The 12,802-nt window shown below is 37.6% G+C and overlaps 1 protein-coding gene across 3 annotated transcripts in view; it reads left to right on the top strand.

Annotated features, from left to right (window-relative positions):
• Positions 1-12,204, top strand: part of KYNU (kynureninase) — a 139,134-nt gene extending 126,930 nt beyond the window's left edge. Inside the window, exons 11-14 of one of the 3 annotated variants that reach the window (XM_072983830.2) lie at positions 208-260; positions 874-959; positions 7,404-7,631; positions 11,875-12,204. In XM_072983830.2, the coding sequence (XP_072839931.1) occupies positions 208-260; positions 874-959; positions 7,404-7,631; positions 11,875-12,018 (511 nt within the window). In that variant the 3' untranslated portion in view covers positions 12,019-12,204. The remainder of the gene's footprint in view (positions 1-207; positions 261-873; positions 960-7,403; positions 7,632-11,874) is intronic. The other 2 variants (XM_020784232.3, XM_072983844.2) reach the window with 2 other exon arrangements.
• Positions 12,205-12,802: the final 598 nt, after the last annotated feature.

Here is a 12,802-nt window from a genome sequence, read left to right as displayed (position 1 = left end):
GTTTGGCAATACCATTTCTTTTTTGAGACAAGCTTTTTGGGTTGTCAAAAATCATAATCACACCCTGAACATTACACATCTGTTGGTCAGGCAGTATTTGTGGGAAAGGAACTGCATTCATAATGCACCATAATAATCTAATACTGAAATATGTCCATTGTCACCAATTTGTTAATACCCACAGTCTTTTCTTTTTGTGTTTTTAAGGCTGATCGGATGGTGGGGTCATGAATACAAAACCAGGTTTCACATGGAAAACAGTATGTATATTTGCTATTTAATTTTACATAAGGATATATTGTATGTTTCTTTGTGGCAACATAGTTTATAAAGAAGTTGCTGCAAATTTGTAATCAATTGTTTTTTCATCACAGGCAAGGATTTATATCCCAGTCTTGGGAATAGACAACAACTAAAAGTTTATCAAGCTCAAATACCTATTAGTTCTTCAGAGGGGGCATATCTTCGCCCTCTGTTATTTAATAGCTAGAGATTTAGAATGGTTTTGGCAGGAACTAAATATTGGATTATATTTAAGATACTACTCTGTTTCTCCAAAAATAAGAACTAACCTGAAAATAAGCCCTAGTATGATTTTTCAGGATGCTCATAATATAAGCCCTACCCCCAAAATAAGCCCCAGTGAAATGAAACCCCACCCTCCACCATTGTGCAGCAACCAGAAGAAGATCACTGTCAAAAATAGAAAGGTCAAGAACGAGAAAGGTCTGATGTGTCTATTCATGCAGAGAATGTGTCGAGAAAATTAAAGATAATTTTTACACATCTCATCACAGATCTCAATGAGAAAAACATTCCACCAAAATACACAGAAGTTAAGGATCTAATACTACATACATATGTATCTTACAGAATTGCAACTTATTCCTGGAATCAATGGATTTCGATTATCAAATCCTCCTATTTTATTAGTGTGTGCTCTTCATGCTAGCTTAGAGGTGAGTAATTACTTCCTGATGGGAGATGAAGTAGAGACATATGATACAACATGTATATTATTAACCAACATTATTTTTTATGTGGTAGTAAAAAATGAATTTTCATATGGAGGCACATGCACTATGCAGATAATCATTGTTCACAGTGATGCTTTGAAAGTATTGGTGATATTAACATGTTTTTAGATCCTACTGATTCAAACACTAAAATGTTGTTCATGTCCCTCTCACGTTTGCTTATTTGCTACTGCTGCCATGTCTTCTCATTCGTAAGGGAAATAAAATGCTTCCTATTGGACGCCTGAAATTAAAAGAAATTGTGCTTCTTCTATCTGAGACTCATACCTGTTGAGTACCCTGTTTGAAGGAGATGTCAGTTGCCACAACTTGACAATGTACTAGAGATAGACACTGATACTAAAAGAAAGCTGGACGTTTTTCTAGCATCTTTCTTTGTATTTAATCCATCTTCAGCCCAACATTACTTGTTATGGGAAAACAGCATCTAGATACTAATTGTAGGTTCTGTATGTGCAAGAGATCAAGAAGGCAGTAAGGCCAAATAGGTATGTGAAGTCTTCCAAATGTCTTTTTTTATGAAAATGGGAGTCAATGGGTAAGTCTGTGGGCTGTTTGGAAATTTCAAGATATAGAAGTTGGAGGGATTTCCATGTCCGGGGAGACGACTGGAAAAATGGAGCCAATCATTTCTAACAGCTCTTTAAAATATTGGTATAATACCCATTATAAGGCCTTAAATAGTGGGGAGATGCACTTTTAGCTCAACCATAGGTGGCCCTGTTCTTTAAAACACTATTTTAATTATCTCTTTTTGCTTAACATCACAAAATGCTGAAATGTTGACATACAGGAAAACTTGCACTATTTTATACTCTATTATGCACTTGGTGCCAAGCCATTGAGTCACTCCCCTCCCCAGCTAGGTATAACGTCTGCAAAATAATACCAATTGGGATGATAAGATTCCAAAGTCATTCCTCTACATTTAAAGTTACCTTTCTATTTTGATTGTACAGTGACAATCAAAAGACCAGAGGCATGCTGAGAAAGGCCAGACATCATGGCAACAGTTGCTTGCTCCTAGGGTTGCATCTGTTTGTGTACCATAATGTAAAATCAGACATCTTTACTGCATTTTTACTTAATTATATCAGTGAGTGCATGGGAGAATAGAACAGAGTGTCACTCTGAGATCTGTAGTATTCTTACAGTAAATGTTTGAAGTAAACCAAAAGACAAGCAGGGGAACTCAATGTTAAATCCTAAGCAGAATCCCCTACTTTCCCAAAACACTGGAAGACAATTTTAGGAAAATATTAGAATACAACTGCAGAAGATCATGTATCTTTGAAAAATGTTTACATGATCAAGGATATTATTCTTTCTATCAAGTTTCCATATGATACATAAGTCTCCATCTCTTCAAAGATTTGAAGCATATGGTGACCTTTCAACTATAGGTAATGTTCAAACATGGTTTGTTTTTTGTTTGTTTTGTTTTTTTGTTTTTTGATCCCTTCTTGTCTGGGTTCAGAGCAACATTTTGGCTGATAGTAGTAGTAATTGTTGTTCACAGATGTGTGAAAATGGTCCATATTGTGCATGTCCAGGGCAACTCTTGGGCAGAGCAAGGAGCCATTGTTCAGGCCCTGGACTCCAGAACATCTCCACCATACCCCCTTGCCTTTGCTATGATTAAAATGTTAGTCAGCAATTTGAACTGAGGAAAGGCAAAGTCGAAAATCATATAACAGACTGAGCTGCTGATGCCAAGGGACAAACGTGCTAACAGAATGCCTCCCCCATATGGATACTACAATCTCTGAGGCATTAGGGGAGGGCTCCGACTGAGGTCACTGCACAATATACTATATATTTCCCCTTACAGCTGGTCTGCCAGCTCGTTCACGGAGCTGTAAGTAGAAGAGATTGGTGTATGTCCCATATTTAGATAGGAAATAATTTTCTACATGCCATTAACAGTCTCTTCCCACAATCAGAGAAGAGTCAGTAATTTTGGTCTGTATCTTTCTTCCATCATATTCAATTCTATGCTGAAACAATCAAAGGGGCACAAGAGTAATTTTTTTCTTTTCATTTTTATCTTCTCTGTGGCAATTAATTTTGTTTTTCCTTAAAACATGTTTTGTATGTTTGTGAACTTTATGTGACCTTAGAGACGTTATTCTGTTCTGACCCAGATGTTGCTGTTCAAAAGAGCAAGAGGGATCTGCCATTTAGCCCACTGCAGGGGGTCAAAGACAATGAGAACTCATCAGTTTCTATGGACCTGCCTTTTTGTGCCTGCATTACTCTTCTGGCACAGTCAGGATCCCCTTGCACTAATTGCTGTGATACAGTGCAATAGAATTAGTTCCTGGCCAAAAAACAAAAAAACAAAAAACCTTACACAATTTCTATGCCATTGTGCATTGGAATGCATTAAACAGAGAATGTGATTTCAAAAAAAAAATGCTAAACAGTGTGAAACTTAGTGCACAACAAGAATAATCTCTTTCCTTTTATTGGGAAAGCATTTTGTTGTAGGAACTCTTTTTCTTGATGGCATATAATTTCTCTCCAAAATTTAAAATGAACAAGCTTCCTAAGAGCATTTCCCAATGTTTTCAGTATTTTTGCAAACATCTGCTTAGCTTTAAGTGTAGCATGGAGATAAGTAGTATTTTAATGGCTCCATGTCCCAATACTGTTGAGCTTGTGCAGTTCCTGTTGTCAGTACACTATCCAAGCAGAATGGACCACAATATCTAGTAACAATGGGGAGAACACTGTGAAGTCTGATTGTGTATAGCAAGCAACTACAGACATAGGCTACCTCTGTCCTTTCTTGGGCAGTCTAGTCTTGCTTGGAACCACAGAAAAGCAGAGAACCGTACTCAGAAGATAACTTGACCAAGAATATTTCAGATGAAAACAGTTAGTGTTTCTTCTTTCAGCTGCTTCTCAGAGTCTCTTTTGCCCTAGTGCTGGGTGCTGTTATACTTTGAGGTGGTAGTGCTGTAGTAGTGCCTCGTGGCGCAGTGGTTAAAACGCTGTACTGCAGCTAAAACTGTGCTCACGACCTGGGGTTCAAATCCCAGGTAGCCAGCTCAAGGTTGACTCAGCCTTCCATCCTTCCGAGGTCGGTAAAATGAGTACCCAGCTTGCTGGGGGGGCAATGTGTAGCCTGTATAATTAAAATTGTAAACCGCCCGGAGAGTGCTTGTAGCGCTATGGGGCGGTATATAAGTCCAATAAATAAATAAATAAATAAATAAATAAATAAATAAATAAATAAATAAATAAATAAATAAATAAATAAATAGTGTTGAAGACAAATTTTAAGGCTTTTAACCAGCTCTCCCATGTTTTAAGCAATTCACTGTCAGACATTCCTTCCCATGTTCCAAAACTGAGGAAGTGTTGTCAGTGTGGCTGAGGAACCAGTGGCCTATAGTCTAGTAGTCCAGTGGTTCCCAACCTTGTGTCTCCAGACATTCTTCTGGAGACTAAAACTCCCAGAAGCCTTCACCGCTAGCTCTGCTAACCAGGAATTCTGGGAGTTTTAGTCCAAGAACATCTTGGGACCAAAGGTTGGGAACCCCTGGTCTAGTCTACCCACTCTGCTCCCCCCATTGTACAGCAGACTGATTTTATGATAACATCAACAGGAAGGCTGAATTTAGAAGATAGGGTGGCAAAGGAGTTAAACATCCCCTGATTACACACAGTGTCACCAGTTGCCTCTCCTGGAGCAATTACATTTTTTAAAAAAGCACTTTTCAGTGAGGTACTTTCGCCTCACCAAAACTGGTTGCTACATTGGGGATGTTTGGAGGTTTCAACCCACTAGCCTATCACTCTTTATTTGCCATGACCTCCCTGAAATCCCGCCCCCTCTGTCAAATTAGGTTGGAGAGACACCTCCTCTTGGCATCTAATTGCTATTCATCTTCATGGATCTGTTTGGAGTAGATTGTGTCTTTGTGCGTATTAAGTGTGAACATGGACATGTATATATGTGTGTGTGTGTGTTTGTAAGACAGCTTATCAATGGGGGTATCCATGCATGTGTCTGTATGTATGCAGTATGTAAAAAATTCTGTGTTTTTTCACTTTAGTTTCTTTAACATCTTAATGAGGTTATTCATAAATCAAAGACTGTTATTGTGTATTTTCGGCCTTATTTTTGTTCTCCTTCTTCGGGAATTGGAGGTGGAGTTTTCACACAGCTTTCTGCCATAAGATGGCCTTCCGTCTCTGGTCCGTGCTTGGGTGAATTTTCAGAGGGCAGAAAGACCCGGTTGCTGCCAAATCTTCTACCGTCTGGGCTCACCATCTGCTTTGGGGTGACCTCTCCTTTCTAGAGGGACGATGGGCTGGGCGGTTCCAACTTTTCCCTGGAGCTGTTAGCCGGGAGCTGCTGGCTTCACTGCGATCCCGAAACAGGAAAAAAATAGAGTTACAGAAACAAGAGAAGGGCATTGAGAAAATATGGGAAGTGCCAGAAATGGAGATCTTTCCAGGCAGGCTGAATGCACGTCCAAGACAGAAGGAAATTGAAAGAGGGATGTATTCTATAATTGGTCTCGATTTCCTGATAGAGTTGGAATAACTTAGATTTAAATTTAAATATGAATATAAGATGATATTTAGAGGATAACCAAATATAAAGTTGTTTTTTGCATTGAAAAATGAATAGACCAGATGCATGTAAACTTAATATGAATAGATTGGATGATTGTATACTCTGTGTTCTCCTATCTTCAAAACCCTTTTCCCATCCTTTACACTTCCTTTTTCCTTTTGTATTCCCTACCCTATTCCTAGTAGTTTAAAAAAATAAATTAAAAAAATTCTGTGTTTTTGTTTGGGTATGTGTTATGTGTATATATCATGTGCATGAAGTGCATGCAACAATGTGGAATGGTCCTATCCATGTGTAGTTCTTACCCATGAGAAAAATGTAGCTTTCATGATGGAATATATTCTCCACTCTTGCCCTAAGCCACAGAGCTCAGTTGATTTACCCGTATTTTTCGCTCCATAAGATGCACCAATTTTTTAGGAGAAGAAAACAGGAAAATATAATCTGTTTTCTTCACTCCATAAGACGCACAGACTTTCCACCCCCCTGTTTTGTGGAAAAAAAGTGCGTCTTATGGTGCGAAAAATACGGTAAGTTAATATTGATCCAAATCCTGATGCTTAGAGTAGTACATTGCACTAGAGTAGACCTGTTGAATCAGTGGGGATTGGGTTAGTCAGCTGACCATGGGCTTGCTCTAATTGTGATTTACTTTAGCATAGTAAATTAAAGTAGGCCCATTTGAATTAATGGAACTTACGGAGGAACAGACTCACTAAATGCACACTCATTCAATAGGCATACCCTAGTGCAATTTACTATGCTAATCAATAAGTGTTACGGTAGCGGTGACATCATCTGCCCGTCATTGCTATGGTTGTTTGTCATCTGCCAATAGCGTGACGGGAGGTGGGACATAAGAGGGTGGAGCTAGGGTATTTAAGGGGGAGTGAATGAGGTGTGAGTCAGATAGGGATTTGATAGGGTCTGGTTAGGGACTTAGGGCTTGTACATGTTGTGTAGTTCTGTGCTATATATATATAGAGTGAAGGTCAGAGAGTGTGTGGGGGGGTACTTTATTATACCGATTGCCTTTTATTTTAATTATTATAGTGATTTACCATTCCTTTTGTTATTATCAATAAACATAAGTTTTTATTTTAAAAATCATACTTTTGTCTGAAGAGTTTTATGAGGGAATGGTTGGTGGCAGCGTGAATAAAGTGAGGGTGTGAGAGTGACGTGGCAGCTCCTTTGTGACGTGAGAGGAGGCTGTCACAATAGGATTTGGTCATTATATCATGATCTAAGAGTATGAATTGTGAACAAGAAGTTTCTGATTCAAATGTTGCCTGTACTGTAAACTCACTAGATAGCAATAGGAAAGCCACGGTTAATCGACGACTCTTTCTCTATATCTTCTTCTTCTTCTTCTTCTTCTTCTTCTTCTTCTTCTTCTTCGTCTTCTTCTTCGTCTTCGTCTTCGTCTTCGTCTTCATTGTCGTCTTCTTCTTCTTCTGGAATTTATACTCCAGTCTGGTGGAAAGGGCTATGAGTAGCTTGCCTTGTTTCCTGTCTCACACACTTCTACTGTTGACTACCAGCAACTGAATTGTGCAAGACAGTAAATCAGGATTTCTCAATAAAATTGGATCAAGACTAGCAAATGTACAAGCACAAGGAAATAAAGTCTTGATCTTGTGCTAAATAAAAACTGTAAAATGACAGTAGGCCACGACAGAAACCTAAAGTAAGATATGTTTGTGCTGAGAGAAATAGTGTTTCAGATGTTACTTATTTAAGAGTAACAATTTAGTCCTTCATTTTTAATTTAGGTGTTTGGTCAAACTACAATGAAACTTCTGAGAAAGAAATCTGTTCTGCTTACTGGTTACTTGGAGTATTTGATAAGGCATCACTACAGTGAAAGCAATGACCCAGAAAAGCCTTTTGTAAAAATAATCACACCTTCTCACATTGAGCAAAGAGGTTGCCAGCTCACACTGATATCCTCCATTCCAATTAAACTTGTGTTTGAAGAACTTGAAAAAAGAGGAGTTGCTGTAAGTATCCAAGCCTTCTTGTGAGTAGCTTCTCCATGCTTTATTTTATGAGTATAGGAGGTGTGTTAACAATTCCAGGATTATTATGTGTCGATTAACAAATGAAACATAAAGCCATCTGATTTCTCAAATTTCATGAAGCAATTGTTTATGGTAGTGTTACTACATTGTTCCCAGAGATAAAGAGGAACAGATTAGGTAAAATTCTGCCTTTTCTTGCAACATTATATTCATTTTTGCTGCAGAATTTTGCAGTAAAAGGCATCACTCAAGACGCGATTCATACATAAGGTTTAAATCGAATCACCAAGAATAAGCTGAACATCCACTGGAGGGCGAGGCAATCTTTGACAGTTCCCTCTTCCCTTCAGTAGACTCATGTGCCTTGCTAAAGATGCTCTGGCATGCCCAAATAATAGCATTAGAGGCTGGGTGGAGACACTCACCTTGGTCTGCCCATAATTATACTTACGTTCTTACAATCTACTTGAAGCAATTTCTTAAACCTGAATCTGAAAAAGCAGCATAAATATGTTTGTTTCAGCGATACTCTTCATTGGAGAGTATAAATTAGTACTTCCATGTAAGAAGACAGAATTTAGGATCTAACTACACAACAGGAAAAATGTGAAGTTATCTGCATCCAGGAAATCAGGTTGTCCCGGTGAATATGCTTTAGGGGATCACACCAGGATCAGCAAAGAGAGTGGAGAAAATTGCCAATCTGCACTTGTTAGTACTTTGTTAAGGTGCCTCTTTTGCCACCATCCAGAATTGCAAGTCACAGCTACAGTAGAGCTATCTTAACAAACTGCAAACAAGGGCTGGCTGCCAATTTCCTCTTTTCTGCTGATTTCCCCTTTGCTTGCCTTTTTTTTGCCTCCTACCTGCTCCAGTGCAACAAACAAGAAACCTTTTAGAAAATAATATCATGATGAGTGCCACTTTGCTTCCTCGCTCCTCACCTTAAACTAGGAAGTTGGGAGAGCTACCCTCTAGTCCCCATTGTGCTGGTTCAAGTAATCACACTGCCTGAACTAATGTGAGTACGTTTAATTAAAATAAAGTCGAAGTTCCAGCAGCAGAGGGGGGAAAAGTACATATGTAGGGTGGGGCTCCAGGATGATTTGTGTTAACATTTACATCCTGTAGGTCAATGGAAAATAGTATGAATGTGATTGTCCAATTCTGGAGCATTTCCTCAAGGTGATGGAACAAACTACTCTAACCTGACCACTTCACAATCCTTTATTTTTCATTATGCTTCTCTCCCACCACCTGTTTTCCTCACAAGAATTATCCCAGAGCACTTAAAATTCTAGAACCAGGTGTTAGGGGGTCACCAACACATTGTTCACACCCTTCTCATAGGTATTGGTGGCAGGATGATCAAAGCTCTTCTTGCCTGTTTCATTATTTTCCCTTTCTTTACAGGACCAAATTAGCATCCAAACTAATAATCCCTCATTGTACAATTAGTGAATAATGGCTAGTACATGTAAAACATAGAGAGCACATGAAGGAATATGATTTATCATCTCTTTATATCTGCAATGATATTTGCCAAAAACCCCTACACTAGTATCATAGGCCAAGATCTAGGAATTGGTTTGGTATCCAATAACAGTCAGAGTTCTCCTCCCTCTCCGCCTCTGTCTTTCCTTTTGCATGAGGCCAAAGAATCTGCTCCAGGGGTTTGACAGTCCTCCCAGCAGGTTTATAGTACCTATAAAGAGATGCAAGGGATAGATCAGGGTTTTCAATCTTGCTGGGAACAAGGGGATCCAGTGGAAGTACACCGATTCTGGCCACAAATGCCCCAGATGGGACAGTGGCATTATCGGGATTTTTCTCATGCTATAGATTCATAGTGAAGAAGGAACAAGTGAGAATTTCATTTCAGGTTTTTATCAGAATTTTCCAATATTTACTAATTTCTTCATAATCAGAATCAGAAGAAATTGAAACTGGGAAAAAAATCATATGTGTGAGAAACTGAAACTGATGTATGGCTGACAGGGTCCCCCAATCCTCCCTAGCAGGACTCGGGACAACTGTTGCATGCACATGCCACAGGACTGTCTCCATACTGGGAACAGATATCCCAGTTCAATTTGGCTAGTTGGTTTTGAAACATTTATGAAAAATTGAAAATCATATTTTTAGTACAGAATGAACCTGAGTTGAAAATGCAGAAAGTGGGAGAAAGCGACACTCATACATTTTGCCATTTCTACTGTGACATGGCCAGTTTGTTTAGAGACAAAAAAAATGCCACCAGCATTGTGCTGTATCTTAAAAGCAGTGAATAGAGGATACAAGCTAAACAAAGTGCAAATTATTTTTCAGTTAGCATCTTTAACACATCAGAGAAGCATGGGATACAAATCTAGCGCACACACCTGTACTAACGGATAAGTAAACCTGTGCCATTATCTTAAGAAATAGCTTATGTAAAGGCATTAGAAAAATGTCAAAACCTTTTAAGCTATGGAATGTTTTGGAAATGACACTCTGTTCGTACTGGGGAGAAGGATCACCTAATCACTAGTGATAGGGCAGATTTATATTTTGGTTTATTGTTGACATTCATGCTGGCACTGTGCAATGTAGACTTTACATTTGATCTTATCAGCTCCAAGAGCTACACAGTGGTCAGAGTCCTGTATGTTGCCACATAAAGTTGTCCAAGCGTCACCTTGCAAGGTGTTACACAATCTTCTAATTTAATATCATTTTTATCTTTCCAGAATCTAGCTATTAATATTCTAGCACTTGTCATAAGATTAGAAATCAATTCCTTTGAGCAATAATCAAGTTCTATCTAATCAAAAATTGACAGCAAAGCAATTTTAGTTCGAGATCTTTTCCAAATATATCACATATTTCCTTAAAAATCAATTTCCAAAATTTCTGAATCAATTTACACTCCCACCACATGTGATAATATGGGCCAATTTCTTCATCAAGTTTCCAACAGGCCTTAGAATAGCCTGAATTTATTATGTTCAATTTCACCAGAGTCACGTGTCACCTTAAAATGATGTTTTAAAAATGACCCTTTGTTCTTACTGACATTAATCTTAAAACTCTCATCTTCCAAATTTTTGTCCAATCCTCTGTTTTAATTTCTGTCTTTAAATCATGTTCCCAAATTGATTTCAAACCTTCTATTTCAGTCTCTTTTTCCTCTTGTTCCAAAATTAGGTTATAAATTCTACTTACTACTTCCTTCATCAAAGCATCTTTCTGCATGTCTTCATGTGATGATAGAAATTGTTCATATTTAGTACATTCTCTACATTTGCCATTAATCTTCAACCATTCATTTGGTTCATAATTGGATATAATTATACCATGATAGTTTATTAGTTTGAAGTTTAACTATAATCTGATCCTTCAGTCTCATTTTAATCATCCAATCCTTCAATCTGGCAACTTTTTACCCTTCAACAAATCAGCTAAACCCTTCATGTTTGCTGGGAAATTTTCTATTTCAGTCACTAATTTTAGTGGTGAAGTAAAAGGACATAACTTATTTTTATATCTGTTCCAGACAGTTAACATGTTTCTTTAAAAAGAGTTGTTCACCTGATTTATTGTGTTTCTTTTTACTACATTAAACAAATATTTTTCAATATTCCCATTTATTTCTGAGGATTCCACATCCCACCAAATTAACCTTCCTTTGTTATACATAATATATCCAATAAATCTTAACTGATTCGCTATATAATAATTTTTATAGTAGGATTACCTAAACCTCCACTTTTTTGAGCCTTATCCCAATATCTTTTATTTATTCTTGATTTTTTTACCTTGATTACAAAATCCATTAATTAATCCCTGCCAATACTTAAAATCTTTTTCTAACTGTATTGGGAGCATCCTGAATAAAAAAATAATTTTGGTAATATTTTCATTTTGATCATAGCGATTCTCCCAAACCACAATAGTGAGACTCACTTCTGAGTAAACAGGCAGATGACTGCACTTCAAATGTCCTCTGAAGAAGCAAAACAAAAATGAAAAAACCCACAACATTGAGCATCTTATCTTTGTTTTCCTTCTATCATCTCTTCTCCCTACTCCTACAGGTCAGAAATTAAGGGAACTCTTACATTTGCCTGCCAATATAACCGGACCACCACATTTACTGTGAATATCGCTATGCTTTCACTTTGACAGTAAATATGGGGACAAAGTATATTAATTTATGTAATGTTTATTTGCTGTTTTGCAGTGTGACATGCGGGAACCCAATGCTCTTCGTGTGGCCCCTGTTCCTCTCTACAATTCCTTCCATGATGTGCACAGATTTATTGAAATCCTGGGATCTGCAATTACATCTGTAAAGCAACGAGCAAAAACTGCAGCACTTTCCTGATCTTATTGATGGTGCAGCTGTATCTTTTAATATATTCCTGACTAAGATGCATCAATGCTTTTAAGCATTTTTGTTTGCTTGTTTCTACTAGACTGAGCTATATTCCACCAATTTGTCCCCAAAGATTGATTTTGCTTGGATAGTTATTTACAATATACTTTTTATTAAAACTCGTATTTCCACTCATTGGGCTTCCAGAAATTAATATGGTTTGTTCCACATATCTCCTTCATCTAGATAATTCTGTTTTACTTCACATAGCAAGTGACACAGAAAGGCAGCTGCAGACCTTAAAATATCTTTGTGTACTATCATTGCCGGAATAAGGAAATATATAGAATCTTATATATACTGCTTCTTAAACATTTTAGTTCCAATTAATATTAGAGGGAATTTTGATTTATATTGAATTGAGTACAAACATTTCCCTTCCCAAAGTTGTAAGTTGAATTTTAGAATTCTCAGACATCCAAGTCTCTTCAGTTCTAACAGCTCAACATCAATTTGTTTAAAGAACTTCATCACTTTGTACTCATCCATTCTACTAATTTCTGTCAATTGATGAGACATGATTGTTGTATGAGGTTTATACTGGATAAGCTGGTAGTTGTCCAGTATCCGTGAGATGGGGGGGGGGGGGAAATTCTAGTAACTTTCTATACATGAATTACAGTTTTTTAAAAAGTGCTTGTCAGTGAGGTACTTTCCCCTCACCTCCCCAAATCTGGTTGTTCCACTGGGAATGTTTGGAGGTTTCAGCCCACTAGCCTATCACTATTTGCCA

This window comes from Pogona vitticeps, chromosome 1 (genome assembly GCF_051106095.1).
Source record: "Pogona vitticeps strain Pit_001003342236 chromosome 1, PviZW2.1, whole genome shotgun sequence".
NCBI classification, from domain to species: domain Eukaryota; kingdom Metazoa; phylum Chordata; class Lepidosauria; order Squamata; family Agamidae; genus Pogona; species Pogona vitticeps.
This window is presented reverse-complemented; position numbering and strand designations above follow the sequence as displayed.